This window comes from Squalius cephalus, assembly GCF_949319135.1.
Source record: "Squalius cephalus genome assembly, chromosome: 17".
NCBI classification, from domain to species: Eukaryota; Metazoa; Chordata; class Actinopteri; order Cypriniformes; family Leuciscidae; genus Squalius; species Squalius cephalus.
The window spans coordinates 20,085,397-20,108,002 of NC_137138.1; the positions used below are offsets into that span (position 1 = coordinate 20,085,397).

Sequence of the window (22,606 nt, forward strand, 5' to 3'; positions counted from 1 at the left end):
TACTCACCTTCTGCAGAATCTTCCAGACGTTCTGATAGAATCCAACAGGGACTCTATTGAGAGCTCCATCTAGACGTCTGCGCCGAAGCCACTGGCCATGTCTGCTGTCACGCACCAACGTGGCTCCTAATGATCCCTGAAATGACTCAATGGATGGAAGTCTGTATCTCTGGAAAACAATCAGATTAATTAAACCTGCAGATATAGCTCAAACTTTGAAAAGAAGTTAAGGCATGTTTGTCTCTGATCTACTTACACCTGATTCAATGTTTGCAATATCCAGCGAATGGACTGACACAGCCTAAAGGACTCAGAAAAAGTGGCTGGTGTTAATCTACTCCAATTAGATTGAGACGCAAAACCATCCTAAATCCAAGCATTTTCTCACCAGTTTGATATCAGAACCCTGTTTACTTGCAACTTTCAGTTCAGTTTTGGTGGAGCTGGATTTGCTCTCGTCGTGGATACTGACTGCAGAGCTGACCACATTTCCTGTTGAGCGCACTGGCACAAAAATATAACTCATAAATACAAATTCACAGACCAAATGAGTGAAGTATGACGCTGACAATGGATGAATATTTACCACTTTTTGAACTCCAAACTCTTTGCCACTGAGAATGTGAAGCAGGAGGTTCTTCATCTCAGATGGGCTCATATTCATCAAATTCTCTGTAGCCTCCTCACCTAAAAAAAAAAAGAGTGATATGTTTCTTTTGGGCTTGGACTAAAATAATATCTACTAGGGTTGTCAATTGATTAAAAAAATTTGATGGTCCCCTTTGAACATTCTGTTGACAATTAGTAACATTGCACCTAAGTGTAAACTAACTCTCATGAGAGCATTAGTAAATAGCGGGTTAAATAGAAAACATTATTTTATATTTCAATAATACTTCACAATATTACTGTTTTACTGCATTTTTAATTGCATAAGTGCAGCCTAGATGAGTTTAAGGGACATAGATGGTAGTGTATATCAATATTTGTTGAGAAATCCTCCAAATTAACACAATTCAAAGACATTGTAAGCGAACGGACTATGGAAGTAAAATAATGACTCGTAATGATAATGAAGATAATGAAATGTATTTGAAACAAAAAAGCATGAATGTTGAAAACGAAAACAAAAAAAGAAAAATAAATGTTAATGCAATGGATTTATTTTTCAGTTAATGCAATTCAACATGCTTTTTTGTTTCAAATACATTTATCATTGTTTTACTTACATAATGGAAATTATAAAAAGAGCCTTTAGAAATCAATATATTGTTTTATTTCCATATCACTGTACATTAATCCTAAAACTGGCTTCTTTTAATCACATTATTTTTATAGTTTATTGTAATAAATAATAAATAAAAAACGAATAAACAAAAATGCATGTTAAAAAAGGTTTAATGGAACCTGAAAATGGAGATACCTGAACAGCTGAGGGACTGGGCGAGCTCAGTGACCATGACCTGAAGAATGAGGCCAATGCGGAGCCGGAACATTTCACTGAAGATTTTCGGCTGTGTTCGAATGATCATACCCAGAAACACCATTATCTCCTGCCAGGAGCGTAAACGAGTGTCAGTGGAATTAAAACATATACAAGGTTGAGAAGTGGATCTGACCTTCAGCTCTAACCTGAGTGAGAATGGCGATGGTGAGGTTGTTCTCGCTCGCCTCATCGATCAGCCTCGCCAGCTTGTCTGGAGGCATAGGACTATATGGAGACAGAGATGGTAGTATGAACAGGTAAATGAGAATGTGAACATTATTTGAGTGTACTCACGCTGAAATAGTTTTCTCTCTTGGTTCGGGAGGAAGGCCAACTGTTAAATGTTTCTGATGAATTAGCAAATCTGAGCACGCCTGTTAATGGAAAACATATTCAATAACTACATTCTGAGAAAATGTTGTTGAATTTACATACAGTCACAGGGAACCATTATAATACTCACAGCATCGAGCTCTTCTACTTTCTTGCGTAGCATCCCGCAGATCATCCGGATGAGGCCCCAGTGTTTCAGCTTTCCTGCCTTTTCATACAAATCACTCAGTAGTCGTCTTACCGTCCAACCTTTCCCATGTAGCTGGGTGTCCCAATCCATTCCCCTTACAACAGAAATCCCAAAACATTTAAAACCTCCACAACAACAGTACAGCTCTTTCCTAGGACACAGATCTAACAAAACTCGTCACATAGTTTTGTCGATACTGACTTGTCTGTGAAGACTATGTAGAGAATGTCAGCCTGATCCTGTAAGTTCCGACTTAGTTTCAGCATCTGCACTAGGGCTGTGTAGTCAATCCCGCCTTTGACATCTCTGGGCAGGTTCAACGAATGAGGGGCCTGTGTCTCAGATATCTTTGCGTGGAAAAAAGTCATGACAGCTCGTTGTGACATGAGAACAGAGAAAATAAATTCTTCAGATCTATTAATCTCTCTCAAATTAATCACAATATTACAGACTGCATTTTGAAGTAAATCAGTATTTGATCTGAATAAAGGCAAAGGTACCTAGCTGTGTACTTCAAAGGATAGTTCACCCAAAAATTTAAATTGTGTCATTACTTACTCACCCTTTTTTCAAACTTGTATGAGTTTTTTTCTTCTGTTGAACACAAAAGAAGATATTTTGGAGAATATGGGTAACCAAACAGTTGGCAGAAGCCACTGAATTCCATAGTATTTCCCCCCCCCATACTATGAATGTCACTGGGGTTCATCAACTGTTTGGTTACCCATATCCTTCATAATATCTTCTTTTGTGTTCAGGAGAAGAAAGAAACTCAGACAGGTTTGGAACAACTTGAATGTGAATAAGTAATGACAACATTTTCATTTTTGGGTGAACTATCCCATTAAATTTAAAGTTGCAATCACAGAAACAATATGCAATCACTTAACAACCTCTAAACACATTGTTGGAAGGTTTCACATTATCACTAAAAACAGTTTCTTCATGTAGAAATGAATGATTTTTTTACTTCTGCCAAAAAAAAATCAAGCATATTTTTATAGAGAGCAGAGACAGCCAAATGATTATTCTAATTATAACTTAAATGTTCACAGTGAAAGCCAGTAATTTTGTGTTGTCTACCTTTCCTTTGTTATCCAGCAAACTAAGGTTTGGTGCTGGAGAACGGAAAAGTTTAGTTGGAAGGTACATGTGCACATCTGCAGAAAGGTCAAAATTAAATTTATGAGTTATTACTGAGCATTTGTTAAGGCAGCTGTTAAACAACATCAAAATTAATGTCTAAAAAGCCCCATTCTGAACTCACTGTGTATATTGAGCTCTCTGGCTTTGTGCACCAGAGACACCATTTCCATTGTCTTTTTGGCTGCTGCCCTGAAGCGGCTGAGGCCTCCTTTAGTGGCACTAATAGGACTTTCCTGAGGAACCGCCAATAACTGGTCCAGATACACAGCCAGGTCATCCACCTCTGCACACACACACTCGCACAATTAAATAAAAGCATCAGGGTTGAGCACTTCTTCTGTCACTTTTGAGATGTAACTGAGTATTTCACCACATGTGTCAATATATAAAACTGTCACAGCAGTTACCGCTCTGTCACAAATGTGCCTCTCAAGCCTCCATCCAACCATGCAAACTGTCTTACAGAGTGACTTTCAACCACAGGCCACACATTTCAACATAAACTGTCATGCAGAAAAGGAAAAAACTGCAAGTCAACAGCCAACAAACACCTGCCAGCTGACTTAAACCTTCCAAACAAGAATGTTTGTCAGTAATCTTTCACTTATGAATAAAAAATTCCAATACAATAAGAAGAAAGTAATTAAATCAAGTCTTTATCAGAGTAGTGGAACCATTGTTTTGGAGATTCTTTAATAAATGAGACTCTTCAACAAAATGTATTGGGATCCATTAGCACAGGGATTGCACATGCAAAGTAGAGTGGCAAAGAAACAACACGACAACAACATGGCAAAAAAATGCTTTCTGAATAAGTAACTTACACTTTAGCATACTTTTAAGTACTTATTATGGAACTAATATACTTTAAGAGAATATATTTAAGAGTGAAGAGAATATTTTCAGACACATGTTAATTTAAATTGCAATTTTTTATAGTTTAAATTTATATTAAATACAATCAGCTGAACTTTAGCATGTTTTTTTTTTTTTTTTACCCATTTAAGACTTCAGTACAAGTACTTTACAAGTATTAAGTCATTTATATGTGCTTTAGTAAGACAAGACAACACTTCAAAATGAGTACAAAAAAGTACCTTAAATGTACCTTAAAGTACTACTTTTATTTGACAAAAGTGCACACTTTTTAAAAGTGTACTTAAGTGTGTTAAGAAACAAAGTCATGAAAGTGCACTCTTTTTAAGTACACTTAAGTGGCCTTTTATTTCAGTAATTTTTCAGTTTTTTAAATATACTTTCAAGATTTGAAGTACTGTATACTACAAATGCACATTCAATACAATTAAGCACACTTCTTTTTACAAGGGATAGTTCACCCAAAAATGATTCACCCTCATGTCATTCCAAACCTATATGACTTTCTTTCTTCCGTGGAACACAAAACAAAATATTTATGTGTATATTTTGAAAGTCAGCGGCTACAATGTACCCAACTGACTTTTATTCTATGGACAAAAACAGTGAGACACTTTTCAAATATCTTCTTTTGTGTTACACAGAAGAAAGAAAGTAATTTTTCTTATTTTTGGATGAATTATCTCTTTGGCTTTAGTCTTTTCAAGAGAAAAGTTGGCGTGCTGATAGCTGGTGGCTCACTCACCACAGTCCATAAATGTAAGATGGGCACAACAGGAGGTGTCAAGAAAAGCAGAAAGCTTCCCAGTCTTAACCCTTGAAATGTAAAACTGCTTTGATTTCAGCCTGCTTCAGGTATGTAACAAATATTAAATGTGCTGTCCTCTTTAAATACGTTACCTTGCTCCTCCAAAGTAACCATCCTGTAGTTTTTTCAAGGTTGCCAATACAACAGGATCAATGTGTTTGTGGTCATCAGCTGCGAAGGACAAAAACGAAATGAGTTTTTCAGAATGGGAAAGCTGCTGTCTGCATATTAAAGGGTTAGTTCACCCAAAAATGAAAATATGTCATTATTTACTCACCCAAACCCCTAAGACTTTCGTTCGTCTTCGGAACACAAATGAAGACATTTTTAAGGAAATTGATTTCTGTCCCTCCATTGACAGTCTATGCAACTACCACTTTGACGCTTCAAAAAGTCATAAAGAGATTGTAAAACTAATCCATATTTATCAAGCAGTTTAGTCCAAAGAGACTCAATCGCTTATGATGAACAGATATAATTTAGGCTTTCATTCACATATAAACATTCATTAGCACTTGCTTGACGCGCCACAATAAACCCCATTGTTTCTTGTTGAAGCTCAAACGTGCGTAACATGAGAATGAACCTCATTGGTTCTTGTTGAAGCTCAAACGTGCTGCGTAACATGAGAATGAACCTCATTGGTTCTTGCTGAAGCTCAAACGTGCTGCGTAACATGAGAATGAACCTCATTGGTTCTTGCTGAAGCTCAAACGTGCTGCGTAACACAAGAATGAACCTCATTGGTTCTTGCTGAAGCTCAAACGTGCTGCGTAACATGAGAATGAACCTCATTGGTTCTTGCTGAAGCTCAAACGTGCTGCGTAACATGAGAATGAACCTCATTGGTTCTTGCTGAAGCTCAAACGTGCGTAACACGAGAATGAACCTCATTGGTTCTTGCTGAAGCTCAAACGTGCTGCGTAACATGAGAATGAACCTCATTGGTTCTTGCTGAAGCTCAAACGTGCTGCGTAACACGAGAATGAACCTCATTGGTTCTTGTTGAAGCTCAAACATGCTGCGTAACACAAGAATGAACCTCATTGGTTCTTGCTGAAGCTCAAACGTGCTGCGTAACATGAGAATGAACCTCATTGGTTCTTGCTGAAGCTCAAACGTGCTGCGTAACATGAGAATGAACCTCATTGGTTCTTGTTGAAGCTCAAACATGCTGTGTAACATGAGAATGAACCTCATTGGTTCTTGCTGAAGCTCAAACGTGCTGCGTAACATGAGAATGAACCTCAATGGTTCTTGCTGAAGCTCAAACGTGCTGCGTAACATGAGAATGAACCTCATTGGTTCTTGCTGAAGCTCAAACGTGCTGCGTAACACGAGAATGAACCTCATTGGTTCTTGCTGAAGCTCAAACGTGCTGCGTAACATGAGAATGAACCTCATTGGTTCTTGTTGAAGCTCAAACATGCTGCGTAACATGAGAATGAACTTCATTGGTTCTTGCTGAAGCTCAAACGTGCTGTGTAACATGAGAATGAACTTCATTGGTTCTTGCTGAAGCTCAAACGTGCTGCGTAACATGAGAATGAACTTCATTGGTTCTTGCTGAAGCTCAAACGTGCTGCGTAACACGAGAATGAACCTCATTGGTTCTTGCTGAAGCTCAAACGTGCTGCGTAACATGAGAATGAACCTCATTGGTTCTTGTTGAAGCTCAAACATGCTGCGTAACACGAGAATGAACCTCATTGGTTCTTGCTGAAGCTCAAACGTGCTGCGTAACATGAGAATGAACTTCATTGGTTCTTGCTGAAGCTCAAACGTGCTGCGTAACACGAGAATGAACCTCATTGGTTCTTGCTGAAGCTCAAACGTGCTGCGTAACATGAGAATGAACCTCATTGGTTCTTGCTGAAGCTCAAACGTGCTGCGTAACATGAGAATGAACCTCATTGGTTCTTGCTGAAGCTCAAACGTGCTGCGTAACATGAGAATGAACTTCATTGGTTCTTGCTGAAGCTCAAACGTGCTGCGTAACATGAGAATGAACCTCATTGGTTCTTGCACATCAAGCAAGCTTGAACTTAAGTTTATCATTACTGATGCGCTGATGAATGTTTATATGTGAATAAAAGCCTAAATTAAATCTGTTCAGCATATAAAGTGATCGTGTCTCATCAGAAAATTTGAACTAAACCACTCAATTCATATGGATTAGTCTTACAATCACTTTATTAACTTTGTGAAGCATCAAAGTGGTAGTTGCATAACTGTCAATGGAGGGACAGAAATCTCTCAGATCTCATTAAAAAAGATGTTCATCTGTGTTCCGAAGGTGAACTAAAGTCTTACGGGTTTGGAACGACATGAGGGTGAGTAATTAATGACCGAATTTTTGGGTGAACTAACACTTTAAGGGCGTTAAGCATTTTTTCACTCACTGAGCATGCCGTGTGAAATTGGGAACGTTACTGTGGGTCGGCCGGTCATCCTCCAACGAGAACAGAGGTAGGAAAGGTCGATACGGAGCATCTCCACAATCATGTGATTGTCCAGGGCTAGATAGAACTCATGATGGTCTACAAACTGCACATTCGATCAGGGCCAAAACCAACAAATTACCTGAGTGGATACTAAATATTCAAATAGATACCAACAGCAAATTTGAATTCGCATGCTGACGTACTTGAGGTGCGAAGGTAAAGATGGTGTCGCGAATAATGTAGAATTTTGATGTTCCAAGCACACCAATTCGCCGGTACGGCCGCCCAGTTATTCCCAGCCTTTGGTTACGCCCTGAAAAAAATACTTTTTTTTAAAATCCTGTATTTTGTATCTCTCGCTTAAAGGAATAATTTGTTCAAAAGTTGTATGTCATTGTATCACTTTCATATAATGAATTTGGTCAGGGACCTTTTATTAAGCTTAAAAATGGACAAAAAAGCCCCATAAGCATCAGAAAAGTAGTCGATTCTATTTGTGCATTATATTTCAAGTGTTCTGAAGCCATTCGAAAACTTTGTGTGAGGAACAGACTGAAAATTAAGTCATTGTTAACTGAAAATCTGTGGTCACCATTCACTTTCTTTCACAGACGTTTGGAAAGACATAAAAGTGAGTAAAAGATTTTTATTTTTGTGTTAACAATTCCTTCAACCCTGAGTTCACCTAGTCTGGCATAGATGTGACTGAGGACTCTGGAGGGCTGAACTCGGATTGGATGAACGTCCTCCAGGGTTTCTGATTCAATGCCATTGCTCTGCAGGAGCTGTTTAATCTCGTCGCTTTCTGCCAGGATAGACACTGAAAACACAAGAATGGAGAACAGCCAGTGTAAATATGGTGAGATGGAATATTTATGTAATAGATTCAAAGTCAAACAGTTTTCTAAATTGATTAACCCAGATTTAGCTACTGTCAAACACTGTAGGTCTTACCTTGAACTACCACATCAGGCTTGGGAACAGTGGAGAGGCGTCTATTGAGGGGATCAATTTCTCCAGCTGCTAAAAAACCCTATAAAGTCAAAAACAACATTATTTCACATATACAGGAACATACATGATCATAATATGTGTTTCTCAATAGCTCCACAGCCCGCAGAATGGATGATGCATACTGTACTTATATGTCAGTGTAGCATTACTCAACATTCATTAACAATTACAGGTTTTTTTATTTATTTAGCAAACACTTTTATGCAAAGCAACCTAAAAAAATCAATAACAAACAATAATGCCACAATACCTCCATTCCTGAAGCTAAACCACTGGAACAGTCATTTATCAATAATATATGGGTTTTGAGTATGATGGATTTTATGATTTATCTAGATACCCTTATATATGATTTAACATTAATAATTTATATAAAATAAATAATTTAACAATACATCGTCTCCACCTCAGTCCCGCGAGCCTGCGGCTACGCCTTGGCGCTTCAGTCCTACATGCTCCATCTCAATTCGCTAGTATGTACTCTCTTTTTTTTGAAGAAAAAGCACACACTTCTGAATGTATAGCACAAGAGTAGAGAAGTTTTGGTTTATACTATCGCTCTGTCGCATAGTTACACGCATCCTGTCACCGTAAACTGGCCTGTCAATCACCTTGTCACAGTTAACATCCTCAACATTTCGTTTAATTTAATTTCCTACCATAATGGAGAGAAAAGAAGTGGCATGTTGATCTGCCAGTTGTGGGTCTTTCAAGCAGAGAACTCTCCGCATAATCTTCGTCTGACTTATTTAATCAAAAATATAGTAAAAACAGTGTAATAAAATTACTTTTTTACATTTCTTTTTTAACGGTTTTCTTTTAAACACATACATTTTAAATATATTACATATTAAATGAGGTATTTTTTAATTTTATGTATCTTAATTTATTGTTAAATCTTATTTTTATAATTGAATTGTACTGTATTAATGAAATGAGTATAGGATCAATGAGTTGAAACAGGTGTGTTTCATAAGGGAGACAAAGTGCAGGGGGCCTCCAGGAACCGACTGGGAAACATTGCAGTTCAGCATTACCATATAGAGCGATTTTTATGGAATTTACTGTACCTCTGCCAGCAGGTTACCCAATATGTACAGAGACTGGCCCCATTTCAGTGGACACTTGCCTACTGGCACTCTCTCCACTGTGTGGGGATTAGCATACTCTTCATCAACCTAGTTGAAATGACACATACCAAAAGAAAAAAGGAAAGTCCATTTTCCTCTGGAATAACCCACAAAGAATCACTGAACCAGGAATCTGGCTTTAGGTATTTCATAACAGTACAAAATCCAGTGCTTTAGTGTTAAGAGAAAAATAATGTGTCCAGATTGTACCTTATCCGGAGGAACGCTATAAAGCTCAGGAACCAATCGTAATCCATTCTTCCCTCTGATGAGGATGCCATCTAAAGCCTCTCTGTACTCCTGAACCTAAATAAGAGAGGAACAAGCAAAGAGAACATTGTTTTCTGAAGAATAGTCAGGTATTTATTGACTATAGTAAATTGTCTGTACCTGTTCTGGACTGTTGATAAAAATGCCATCCAGGATAAGGTATGTCCAGAACAGCGGCCATTCACACTCTATGTTCTCAAAGAGCTTCAGCTCAGATGACTCGTAATACAATCGATTGGGGTCCTTAGAAAAGAATGATTGTGTTGGAATAAGCTCCAAATACCCATACAAAAGACAACCACACACATAGATGTGACATATTTTGTCTGACAAATTGTTCAAGCACGGTTTTACCTCTCGGGGTGTTTTGTGTCCATCTCTAAGAAAGCGACAGCATCCATATCTGCCCTATATGAGACAGTACAGGAGTAAATAAAGACTGTAAAATTAGGTGTGTGACGAAACTTTAAAAAAGCAACAATTTGCATGTTTTTATTCAATTTATTAAATGAATAAAATAAAAAACAATACTTAATTTAATCAATAAAAAAATAATAACAAATCATAGATCTATAATTGTGACCCTGGATCACAAAACCAGTCACAAGTCGCACAGGTAAATTTGTGGAAATAGCCAACAATATATTGTATGGGTCAAAATGATCAATTTTTCTTTTATGCCAAAAATCATTAGGATATTAAGTAAAGATCATGTTCCATGAAGATATTTAGTAAATTTCCAACCGTAAATATATCAAACATTTATTTTTGTGAGTGAATGCAGCACAGTCGCGAACATAAATTGACAACTTTAAAGGCGATTTTCTCAATGTTTCGATTTTTTTTGCACCCTCAGATTCCAGATTTTCAAATAGTCGTATCCCGGCTAAATATTGTCCTATAACAAACCATACATCAATGGAAAGCTTATTTATTCAGCTTTCATATGATGTATAAATCTCAATTTCAGAAAATTTACCCATGTGACTGGTTTTGAGGTCCAGGGTCACAATTTATATATTTAATGTATTTTTAATTTGTTTAATTATTATTATATAAATATCTTGATTGAGTTTCAAATATCACTATTTATTGATTTCTTAAATTTCTTTAATTGTATCAACAGTTATATGCCTTTTTTAAAATGTATTTACACTGTTTTAAATTTAAATGTCCAGGATTAGGTGCTTCATTTCATGTCACGAAGAGCAAAGTGTTAGTTATCTTAAACTATTAATTTAAATCATGTAGAAAACACTAAAACACACAAAAAATACATTAAAATGCCTGGTACCTGAAACACGTCAAGGGTAAAGTCAACTAAATAATTGCAGTAATTATTGATATCCATATTCACCTGAAGTTTTGAAATGATTTCTTCTTTGGTGATATTAACAATGTCAATGTCCTCAACTGCAAATGCTGGATAAGAGATGATGGACAGAACCCCAGCGTCCACCTCTTTGGATGTTGAGGCCCTCGGCAGCATGGAGCTGAGAATAGACTACAGTAAAGGATCCAAAAAGAGACTGTTACTTTCACGAGGCTTGAAAGCTCTGAATAATATGGACGCTGTCCCCTCATGTGTGACATCATAAATTAGTTTATTACTTGGCAGTGCTGAATGTCATCGGCTAAAGCATGTACGACAGACTCTGGGCCACCCTTGGCACCGAAAAGGTTCAACCCATCCAAGGCCTCCAAAGCTGCCTGAATAAACATGAAGCAAGAGGTCATGTTATTTTATCACGAGGAGATCATTATTTGACACTTGTTTGACATGTGAAACCAATTCTTAACTGATTATGCAATTTATCACTAAAATTCTAAATATTTCACCTTTGCCATTCCGATAGAGCTGACGTTTATCTCGGGGATCCCTTTATTCGTCTTGTCTCCTCGTTCCCACATTCCAAAATCCTGAGGATCATTTCCAGTCTTAATACCCATGGAAAAAAATGTGAAACCTTTCCATATCAGAGCAGCATTAAGGTGCTTACCGCTAATTTATACGCAGATTCAATGTAAAAGATCAGATTCTGGACGACGTCGACCTCATCACGTGTATAAATAATATTTAGCCCTGCAAATAAAAAGTGGTGAAAATCTAGTCTGCTGTTTCACACAAGCAAAAGATTTATACACATGCATGCTGCAAACACTTTAAAGGAACACGCCGACTTTTTGGGACTTTAGCTTATTCACCGTATCCCCCAGAGTTAGATAAGTCCATACATACCCTTTTCATCTCTGTGCGTGCCGTAACTCTGTCTGACACTTCTAGCCTAGCTTAGCACAAAGACTGGAAGTAAACGGCTCCAGCTAGCACACTGCTCCCAATAAGAGACAAAATAACGCCAACATTTTCCTATTTACATTGTTGTGATTTGTATAGTCACAGAGTGTACAAATAACAAGGTCACATGAGACACTGTCTTCTAACCGAATACACACTGGGAACTATATTCTCAGAAGGCGAAGCACTGCTACTTCTGCGGAGTGGGATACGGTGAATAAGCTAAAGTCCCAAAAAGTCGGCGTGTTCCTTTAAATGTGATAAGTTAAATTCAACCTGATGCTGTCATTTGGGCCAGGAAGAGCAGGAAGATGGAGGTAGCATCCACCTGTAGATGACCCCATTCCTGATCACCAACTACTGTGGCACACGTTCCTGTATGGTACTTGGCATGAAGGCAATCTTTGGTGCTTTTGCTGTACTTGAACTTCTCCACCTTATCAAGCTGAAAGTTGAATACAAGGTTACTGTACAAAAAGTCACATCCAGCATTCTCCTTGAACATAACTGCAAACCATGTGACATGCATGTGAATGCAAGTGTGTAATTCTTGTTCAGTGTAATGATGACGCATGATAGGCTCAGAACTGCCTTAATTCTTCATGGCATAGATTCAACAAGGTGCTAGAAACGTTCCTCAGAGATTTTGGTCCATATCGACATGATAGCATCACGCAGTTGCTGCAGATTTCTCGGCTGCACGTCCATGATGTGAATCTCCTGTTCCACCACATCCCAAAGGTGCTCTATTGGATTGAGATCTAGTGACTGTAGAGGCCATTTGAGTAAAGTAAACTCATGTACAAAAAACCAGTTTGAGATGATTTGAGTTTTGTGATATGGCGCATTATCTTGCTAGAAGTAGCCATCAGAGGAAGATACACTGTGATCATAAAGGGATGGACATGGTCAGCAACAATTCTATTCTATTCAATTCTAACAATTCAAAACGAGTGATTATTTGAGTTACTGTTGCCTTTCTGGCCATTCTCCTCTGACATCAACAAGGCATTTTCACCCAAGAATTGCTGCTCACTGGATTTTTTCTCTTTTTCATTCTCTGTAAACGGCAAAGGTCAGACCGAGCGTTGTTAAATTATATTAAACTGTCTGAAAACAAAACAGGGATCACAAACTGTCTAAATATGTTCACCATGGTCCATTTCTGTTTATTATAAAGAGTATAAACTATATACAGTACTGTGCAAAAGTCTTAGGCATGTTAACACAAAAAATTTTTTAAGTCAGTTATTTATATCTTTTGCTGTAGTGTGTCAGTAGGAAATATCAGTTTACATTTCCAAACACTCTTTTTGCCATTAATTGTAATAATCCAGTGAGATTTCTGTATGCACAAGGAGCCTGACAACAGCCGGTATGATCTGATCTCACCATCATCGAGTCCGTCTGTGATTACATGAAGAAACAGAAAAAACTGAGACAGACTAAATCCAGAAGAACTGCGGGAACGTCTCCGAGATGCTTGAAGAAACCTTCCTGCAAAGCTACAGTACTGTGAAAAGCACTGGCAGTTGTTAAAATGCTATAAAGTGAGAATGCTTTCTCACTAAATTGAATTTATTTATGATTTAACTTCTATTAACTAATTCAAATCAATATATGGTGTAACGACCCTTTGCGTTTAAAACGGCTTTTGTCCAGGTACACTTGCGCATAGTTTTTCAGGTAGCTTTGCAGGAAGGTTTCTTCAAGCATCTCGGAGACGTTCCCGCAGTTCTTCTGGATTTAGTCTGTCTCAGTTTTTTCTGTTTCTTCATGTAATCACAGACGGACTCGATGATGGTGAGATCAGATCATACCGGCTGTTGTCAGACTCCTTGTGCATACACAAATCTCACTGGATTATTACAATTAATGGCAAAAAGAGTGTTTGGAAATGTAAACTGATATTTCCTACTGACACACTACAGCAAAAGATATAAATAACTGACTTAAAACCATTTTTTAGGGCGGGGGCGGGGGGGTATTAACATGCCTAAGACTTTTGCACAGTACTGTATAATTGCATCTTAGTAAGATATGTCAAGTCAACATTTGAACATTTCACGGGACAGGAAGGACGCATTTGGAGGACACATTTGAAGCAGCCATCAAATTGGGACAGCCTTCGTCGCGCCGTGGTGACGCAATCTGCATTCGAATGCGGCCTCAACACAGATCTAGTGTGTGCCAGTGTGTTGCCTTGATTAATAATTCAGTTTACCTGTTGTGCATTTATTTTACTCCTTAGTTCCTCTGTGTATTTAGTGTTCATTCAGTCCTTGGTTCGGTGTTGTCTATGGTACGTGGTTTTGTTATTTCTCCTTCATTTGACGGTAGTTTCCTAAATATTTGTGATTAAAACCTTCGGCTTCGTCTTGCGATGTTGATAGCACCCACACGCACCCACACTTTTAGTTTGTACCATGCTTCACATTGCACAAGTAAAGTGTCACATTTCAGTAATATGGAGCCCACAATACTTAATATCATCAATAGTGTGTATAATAACCTGTTTGGTAGAATTTTTTTTTTTTTTTTAATGTGTATGTAGCTTAAATATGTTTGTAATATTATTTTTGCTATAAAGAAACACAAACATTCACTTCTTTGTCAATAAGCCAGTAAAAATGAGAGTTGTGGAGACAATAAACAAGTTATGCCAAGATTTCAAGACAGTCTTGTGTTCAATCATTAAGCACTGTAATGCACTCTAAACCTTAATGGGTTCAATACACTCAGAGAAAATTCATTGCCTCAGAGTAATTAAGTAATGTCTTAAAATGGTAATAGGGATGTCATTGTGGTGAGGAGTGGAGACTGTGATTCAGGTCAGAAAGAAATGGTATTTATTAGACAAAACTATTCAGAGGAAAAATGTTTGTTTGTTTTTTGAATGAAAGAAATTCATATTTTTATTCAACATGGACAAATTAAATTGATCCAAAATTACATTTATAATGTTTAAAAAAAATCTATTTCAAATAAATGCTGTTTTTCCTAACTTTGTTTTATCACAGAACCCCGAAAAACTGTAGTAAAGTAATTGCTGCTAAAAATCAAGCATTCCATCACAGGAAAAAATAATATATACATTTTATTTCTTGTGTTTTTTAATCTAATAAATGCAGCCTTGGTGAGCACTTTTTACTGATACTTTTTACTGATACCAAACTTTTGAACAGTAGTGTATGTTCTCATTTGCAATGAGAAAATTATTTGAAATGGTCACCACAATTGTGACTTAATATTTAGTGCAAAACATTATCTACACAGTCTGCTTCAGATTTACTGCCCAAAATGAGTAGGATTTGTAACAAATCTTTAAATATTGATTTGCCTATAATGGAATAAGAATGTTGTTCATCCATACCTGTCTTATCATACACTGCAGTAATCCTCGCATGAGTTTGACCACACTCTATACAGAATGAGAAAAGACAGAGAAAAAGAGAGAGGGAAAGAGAGCAGTGAGCCTTGACCGTGACCTTATCCTCTCCATCTGCTAAGACCATGAAAGAAACATGAGCCAAATGATTTGCCCTCTGGCATTTTACATGGTCTCCCAGACACAAACACTAATGAGCAGAAAATATTAAATGTCTGGGATATGTGCAGACATGGTCTTCGGTGCCCTTTGACAAAATTGTATAGTTTTGCTTGTATCTCAACTCACTATGTATGCATGAACCAACCTGCTCCAGTTCATAGGCTTTGGCTTTGTCTTCATCTCTGTCTGCATTCTTCCTATAGGCCAGACTCAGAGCCCACACAGATAGGATGCAGTACACATTGTCTCTAACCCAGGCATGAGGTAACTTCTCATCTCCTGGGAGTAACCCTGTCACCGGATCCTGCAAAATAATAATAAATATGTCATTGACCTGAGGGTCTATCGAACTAGAATAAATTATATTTATGTGATGTAAAGTGTCACCATTGGTCATTGGCCTGTAACATTTAAAGCATGGGACACTTTAAATTCTACATTTGTGTTTTAAAGTGTTCTCTTTCATGAGTATTTTTACTTTAGCACAATGTTGCCTTAAACGTGTATGATTCATTCCATACAATATTCTTAAATGCTCAATAACCCAAATTCAAACTCTAAACTCTCTTGTGAAAAAGAAGTGTGCTTAAATGAATGTAAACTTGTAGCATATATCTTAAAAGTATATATAAAAAAACTATACTTGCATATAATATAATATCACTGAAATAAAAGTTAACTTTAGTGTACTTAAAAGTAGTGGTCGACCGATATATCGCCGAGGCCGATATATCGGCCGATATTTGGAATTTTTTAGATATCGGCATCGGCCGATAAATCTTTCCGTTTGGCCGATATATTTCAAAACAGTTTGTGACTGTGCATTCGCGCTTTTTTCCACTGACGCGAACAGAGCGAGCGTGAATGAACTGAATACACTCGCTCTGCTCCGCCCAGCACCGTAAAACAAGCCACTCAGAAGTGAAGCAGACATCTGACAGACACAGTAAATGACCATTCGCATTCGCTTTCTAACCTGACGCTACATTGTGTTACACACAAAAACACTCCGGCGTGCAGCAGAGTCTATTCAAACAGTAACGTTACCGTGATATGTCAGATCCGCAGCCCAGCGGTAGCTCCAGTGGGGGTCACAGTCAGATGTGATATAAACGAATTCAAACACAACTGAAAACATTTTACCTCACAAACAGTCAAAAATCCTGTGACTGGCTGTTCCTCAGATACGCGCGTTGTTCTCGGGTTACATTTAAACTAGACGCTGTTTTCCAACGGACTCGCGTGCACGGAAAAGCTGGGTCGCGTTCGGTCAGGGTATATTCTGGCAAACCGTTTGCCAATCACGTCTAGCAATCGGCAAAGCAAACTGTGGCACACGCCATTTACCAACAAGCGATGGGTAATTCGCAAAGCACAATGTTATTTTCTGTTTCCCTAGCACGATACCATAGAACGGCATAAAGTAAGAGGTTTGAGAAGCAAGAGGCGGGGCACCAGTTAAAAAAATTCAAAGTTAAAGTTCACGCAAACAGGTATTAATAGACGAGGTTTAGTCAAATATTGATTGTTTATAGCTGAATTAGTAGAACGCAATTATATTTGGAACATAGATAGATATAGCCTATGGGAGCGCGGGGCACAACCTAACGCGAGCGGGGCTAGTTGTAACACGCTTGTTTTAAATACTTCCTCACATGCTTGGATGATGAAACTTTGTGTATTTTTTTTTTTTTTTTTTTTTTTTTTTTTTTGAAGATATCCATAGACATTTATTAAACCATAGCAAAAGTAAATTTCTTACTTAAATACATTTTTCATCTCTATTTTTTGTGTTTATTTAAAATTAGACAAATCTGATATTATTTAATCTCTAAGATGTTATTTAACAGTTGAGATAGTTGTTTAATGCTTCGCTAACTAGCAGAAGACACTAGCCGGGTTTAAATCCCAGTTGTGCAGGCGGGGGCATGTTGTCACACTGCGTTACAATGTGCCCCTATTAGAAATATGGTATTATATTCTATACTTTTATTAATTTTATTGAGAAAACGTGAGAAAAAAGGTGAATACTGACTGAGAGTCAATGTTCAGAAATTACTAATTATTTCTTTGTTTTGAACTATGTTGTATAGCTGTGTTTTCATGTGTTCGTAGTCAAAAGTCAAAAATGAGTTTATATTTAATTATTAAAAATTGTCATTATTTTATATGAAAACGTTTTTTAATTGTATTTTATTTAGAAAATATTTTAGTTTGTTTTGTATATATTTTTTATTAGATCAGATAACATTTTAAGCTGCCATATGGTCATGTTACAATGTGCCCCTCACATGTTACAATGTACCCCACCTATGGGGCATGTTGTCACATTTCACTTCCATTCTTTCGGGGTATATCAAGAAAAAAGTAGGCTATATACTGTATTAATAAAACAAAAACACATAATTGTAGAAGATATGTGGGAAATTAATGTGGGGAAAAAAAGTACTCTGAACCATAAGTAGATTTACACAAACTGAGAAAGTCAAAAAGCGTTACTTTGTGCCCCGCTCTCCTCTAGACTATAATCCAATAAAGAATCCAACGATATAAGATATTGGCATGAGCAACCCCATTCTTATGTAATATCTTAAGAAAATATCGAATTAATATCTAAGTTCATACCTCCATTAATATAATTGTAAAGTCCGTTAACACAGATTTTAGCCTAATAGTGGTTCTCAAACTGGTGGCCATGCTGTAAAGCTTCCAGATGGTACAGGGTAGCCTAGCCACACTTAAGACGTTTTATGAACTATAGAAATTTTCAGAAATTCAGTGTAGCCAATCATCAGAGAAATGAGACTTCCAACCAACATAATTTATTAAATCATTGCATAACGCATTCTAGGCTATTATTTCATGCATGTATGGTAAGTTTTAAATGGTTTTGTGTCATTCATTTTCTGTGGAAAATAAACATCTAAAGCTTGATCGTTTAATACTGAGGCTATAGGCATTAGATGCGCGGATCATCTTAAACGTCACCCGAATCGGCTGCTTCTAATTAATAATGCAACGCCACCCACCCGCAACATAATTTTCTCTGATTTATAGATATCCGCACCCGATCGCCACATTACAATTATTTTAAGGCCGGTTTCATACAGCACGGAGCGTTTGCTGCGCGTGCGTGCCCATTGTGCTTTCACACCGGCTGCAAACAAACGCTTGGTGACGGCACCGATGATTTTAAAACCTGACACATAGGCCCTATAACTGTGACATTAAAAATCCAATTATTTATTTATCTACCCCCGCATTGTGTGTTCATGTTTTAATCTGCGTGTAATGTATATAAAAATGGTTTCAAATATTAACACTCACATATAGCTATCTGCATAACCATAAAAACCACTGCTGTAAATCTGTGCAATTAGCCTATAATATAGCCTAATAAAATAATACAATACCCAGCAGAGAAGTGATAACATGTAGGCCTATTGCTTAAATACGCTCTTGAGCACGTGTAGCCTATAGGTTACATAATAATATTTGCTAAAGGTCGACATAATATCTGTTTTAGTAAAAAATATATATATTTCTTTATTTATTTTCACATTTTAGCACTGCGCGGTTTTTATTCCCATTGTAGCCTATACGCACAAAACCCAATGGCCATGCAGGGCTTGTGTTCTATTTGGTAGCCTATTATTGTCTTATTTGTCACGGTGGTTTTGCTTTAAAATAAAGATGTTTTCTGATGTTTTACTGAAATAGCCTACAGTGAATTATTAGGCCTACACCATGTGTAAAATCCCGATGTTGTGTTTATTCACAGATCCTAATGGAAAAACGAAGAAGCATGAAGTAAAATTACGGAGCCATGCATAGCATGCGGAAAAATATTGTCTATATCAGACTTTGACATGCCAGTAATTTCATGCAGTCATGCTCATTGCCCACTAAAAGTGGCACTGATATATCGGGTAAATTAATTTAATATAACTAGGCTAACTCTCAAACAGTGTATCATTTATCAGCAACATATTTCGTGATATCGTCTTGCCATAAAGCTTACAATATGACTTTTTGTAAAACTTTTAAACGAAAACGATGTGAATTGAGCTCTAGGCTATACGAATACATTTTTACAATAACTTCATCTAACTTGATTCGTAAGTTCATCAAAACATTATCCAATTGATTGTTACTGAAATCGTTATCACTTAATATTTCTGTAGTACGGCCAAACAGCGTCATAGATCATTCATAAACTCGTACGTGTATGCGTAGGATTGCTGTAGGCTATAAACCAATAAAATCGGTTGTGTATAATTGTATATAGCCTATAACTAATTCAGCTATAAACAATCAATATTTGACTAAACCTGGTCTATTATACCAGTTTGCGTGAACTTTAACTTTGACATTTTTTAACTGGTGCCCCGCCTCTTACTTCTCAAACCTCTTACTTTATGCCGTTCTATGGTATCGTGCTAGGGAAACAGAAAATAACATTGTGCTTTGCGAATTACCCATCGCTTGTTGGTAAATGGCGTGTGCCACAGTTTGCTTTGCCGATTGCTAGACGTGATTGGCAAACGGTTTGCCAGAATATACCCTGACCGCGTTCATTACAGATCAGTTGGTCGCGTGAGGTGGATGAGAGGAGAACACGATGTAATAATATTACATTTAAAAATAAATCCTTGAAAATGTTATTCACTATCTACTGTATTTATTTATCCATGTTTGGCGTAATATCGTGTGTAGTATACATTTTCATATGTTCATGTATGTCATGCAAATACATGTGACGGCTTGCAACTTTTTAAAGAAACACACAAGCAAAACTAAACACATAAATCATTATTATTTAAATATACTTGAAGTAAAACAACCTTAAAAAAAGGTTGAACTATTTAAACTATTTTAAAGTAAATAGTGTAAATAAACTATGTGAGATTTATATTTAACTATGTTGTACATAAAATGTATGTAATCTCACATACTATTTTGTCATTATGAATATTCTTTAGATTGGTTCATTAATGATAAATGTTATTTGTTGTAACCTGCAGTAAGCAGCAGTAATTATTTATGTGACTGAAAAAATGACTGCTGCTTACTGCAGGTTACAAATAAATAGTTTTAGTTGCACTAAAACTTTATATATTGAAGTGTTACCTTACCTTTTTGTTTACATTTTAATTTCTTAGTAAATATTTTTTATTGCAAAAAGAATTTTGCATAAATAGTATGTACAATAAATGTTCATTTAGTTTCACCAATATTCATGTCTCTCATTTACTGTATTCACATGTATTGTATCGGCCTCATATCGGCCAATCGGCCAGATTGCTTTCTCAATATCGGCATCGGCATCGGCCATTAAAAATCCCATATCGGTCGACCACTACTTAAAAGAGTGCAATTTCATGCCTATGTTTCTTTTAAAAACACTTTAAAAAGTGCACTTTGGGTAATAATTTAGTTTAGGGTCCAATTCTCACTATTATAGTTGCTTATTAGCATGCATATTACTAGGATATTGGCGGTTTATTAGTACTAATAAAGCATATATTAATGCCTTATTCTGCATGACCATATTCTACAAACCTTAATCCTACCAAATACCTAAACTTAACAACTACCTAATAAGCAGTAATTAGGAGTATATTGAGGCAAAATTCGTAGTTAATAGTTAAAAGTAGAATTGGACCCTAATCTAAAGTGTAACTTTATTTGTAATACTGACAAATACAAGTTTCAATTCAAAGGACATTTTAAATAATTGTGCTGTGCTTTAAAGACGTAGGCCTACACTTATTTTAATGTGCTAACTCACATTCTAAAGTACATGTAAAGTACCTGGTTATAATTTTAACTGTAGTGTGTTATTCAAAAGGCCTAGCCTATCACATTTAAAGTTAAATACAATATCGGGTAACACTTTATTTTAGTGTCCTACACATGTTACATGTAGTTACTGTAGTAATCACAGTAAATTATGCATAATTACATGCAACAAACCCTAAGCAAACCTAATCCTAACCCTAACCCTACAGTAAGTGCATGTAGTCAATTAATATTACTCAGTACTTAAATGTACAATCACACTGTAACAAGGACACCTTAAAGTGTAACCAAAAATTCTAACTTCATTACAAATGTATTTAAATACATGAAGTTCAAGTTTCAAAATGACATTAAATTATATTTTAGTGGTAACACTTTACAATAAGATTTAATTTGTTGGCATTAGTTGACTACAATTAACTATTCTTCTACAGCAGTTATTATGGTAATCTTAATAAACGTTAATCTCAACATTTATAACATAGTATCGCAAAGTATTCTAGAGTGGCTCTTTTTAGAAAGGGCTAAAATGGCTGTTACGCTGCCTTTTAAATAGATGTCAACACAGCACGGGCTGCTCCCTTAGAATCAGTGAAAGTGAGAGATGTTTTAGCTCACCTGGTGACAGAGGATTGTCTGTTGCAACGTTCTGGCATAGTTGTCGAGTTTCACTCCAGAATTACTGCGACTTCTCATAATAGTTGCTTTCTAGATGCAGTTTTGCTCTCCAGTCTGACTAGATGTGTCTTAGCTGGCGGTGGTCAAGTATCAAGTACCGTACATGTGAGGTAGGCAAATGTCAAGCCCTAGGGACGAGTTGTTCAGTATCTGTTACATCAGATGGCGTACTAACTGGTGTTGAACTGCACCCTATAGTTACAGGCTTACAGGTTTTTCATCCATTTTTAAAATATGATCAAATCAATAATACAAATTAAAACATATTAAAAATAAGGCTATAATACAGCACAAATGTTGCTTCAACTGATATGAAGACGATGTAAGCTACAGCATGTTGTTGTTTATAAAATTATTCAGTCATGCTGATTCATTCACACCAATATTCATTTTATACAATAGTTCAACAAAGAACAAGTTAATAGTGAGAAACCTTTTTAGATATAACACAGTCAAAAAAAAAAATTGCTGTCTTAAATTAAGTACAATCAACTTGGATGTTTAAGTCATTTCATCTTAAATTACATTAAACTGACTTTTTAAAAAAATTAGTTGAATCTTGAAAACAAAAAAAGTTAAAAAA

At 36.5% G+C, this 22,606-nt stretch overlaps 1 protein-coding gene across 1 annotated transcript in view; it reads right to left on the bottom strand.

Annotated features, from left to right (window-relative positions):
• The window catches only part of phka1b (phosphorylase kinase, alpha 1b (muscle)), a gene marked incomplete at its 3' end in the record, with an annotated part of 22,496 nt that extends 374 nt beyond the window's left edge, over nucleotides 1–22,122 (bottom strand). The window contains exons 1-28 of the mRNA XM_079847347.1: nucleotides 21,964–22,122; nucleotides 15,689–15,847; nucleotides 15,367–15,414; nucleotides 12,270–12,438; nucleotides 11,698–11,780; nucleotides 11,537–11,617; nucleotides 11,309–11,407; nucleotides 11,055–11,201; nucleotides 10,052–10,105; nucleotides 9,818–9,940; nucleotides 9,638–9,733; nucleotides 9,368–9,475; nucleotides 8,238–8,316; nucleotides 7,969–8,103; nucleotides 7,487–7,596; nucleotides 7,242–7,386; nucleotides 4,932–5,010; nucleotides 4,777–4,847; nucleotides 3,277–3,438; nucleotides 3,093–3,169; nucleotides 2,211–2,356; nucleotides 1,950–2,103; nucleotides 1,781–1,860; nucleotides 1,633–1,711; nucleotides 1,424–1,553; nucleotides 389–687; nucleotides 257–301; nucleotides 8–169 (exon numbers count right to left, since the gene is read on the bottom strand). Of these exons, the coding sequence (XP_079703473.1) occupies nucleotides 8–169; nucleotides 257–301; nucleotides 389–687; nucleotides 1,424–1,553; nucleotides 1,633–1,711; nucleotides 1,781–1,860; nucleotides 1,950–2,103; nucleotides 2,211–2,356; nucleotides 3,093–3,169; nucleotides 3,277–3,438; nucleotides 4,777–4,847; nucleotides 4,932–5,010; nucleotides 7,242–7,386; nucleotides 7,487–7,596; nucleotides 7,969–8,103; nucleotides 8,238–8,316; nucleotides 9,368–9,475; nucleotides 9,638–9,733; nucleotides 9,818–9,940; nucleotides 10,052–10,105; nucleotides 11,055–11,201; nucleotides 11,309–11,407; nucleotides 11,537–11,617; nucleotides 11,698–11,780; nucleotides 12,270–12,438; nucleotides 15,367–15,414; nucleotides 15,689–15,847; nucleotides 21,964–22,041 (3,198 nt within the window). The 5' untranslated portion in view covers nucleotides 22,042–22,122. The remainder of the gene's footprint in view (nucleotides 1–7; nucleotides 170–256; nucleotides 302–388; nucleotides 688–1,423; nucleotides 1,554–1,632; nucleotides 1,712–1,780; nucleotides 1,861–1,949; nucleotides 2,104–2,210; nucleotides 2,357–3,092; nucleotides 3,170–3,276; nucleotides 3,439–4,776; nucleotides 4,848–4,931; nucleotides 5,011–7,241; nucleotides 7,387–7,486; nucleotides 7,597–7,968; nucleotides 8,104–8,237; nucleotides 8,317–9,367; nucleotides 9,476–9,637; nucleotides 9,734–9,817; nucleotides 9,941–10,051; nucleotides 10,106–11,054; nucleotides 11,202–11,308; nucleotides 11,408–11,536; nucleotides 11,618–11,697; nucleotides 11,781–12,269; nucleotides 12,439–15,366; nucleotides 15,415–15,688; nucleotides 15,848–21,963) is intronic.
• Between the last annotated feature and the right edge of the window lie 484 nt (nucleotides 22,123–22,606).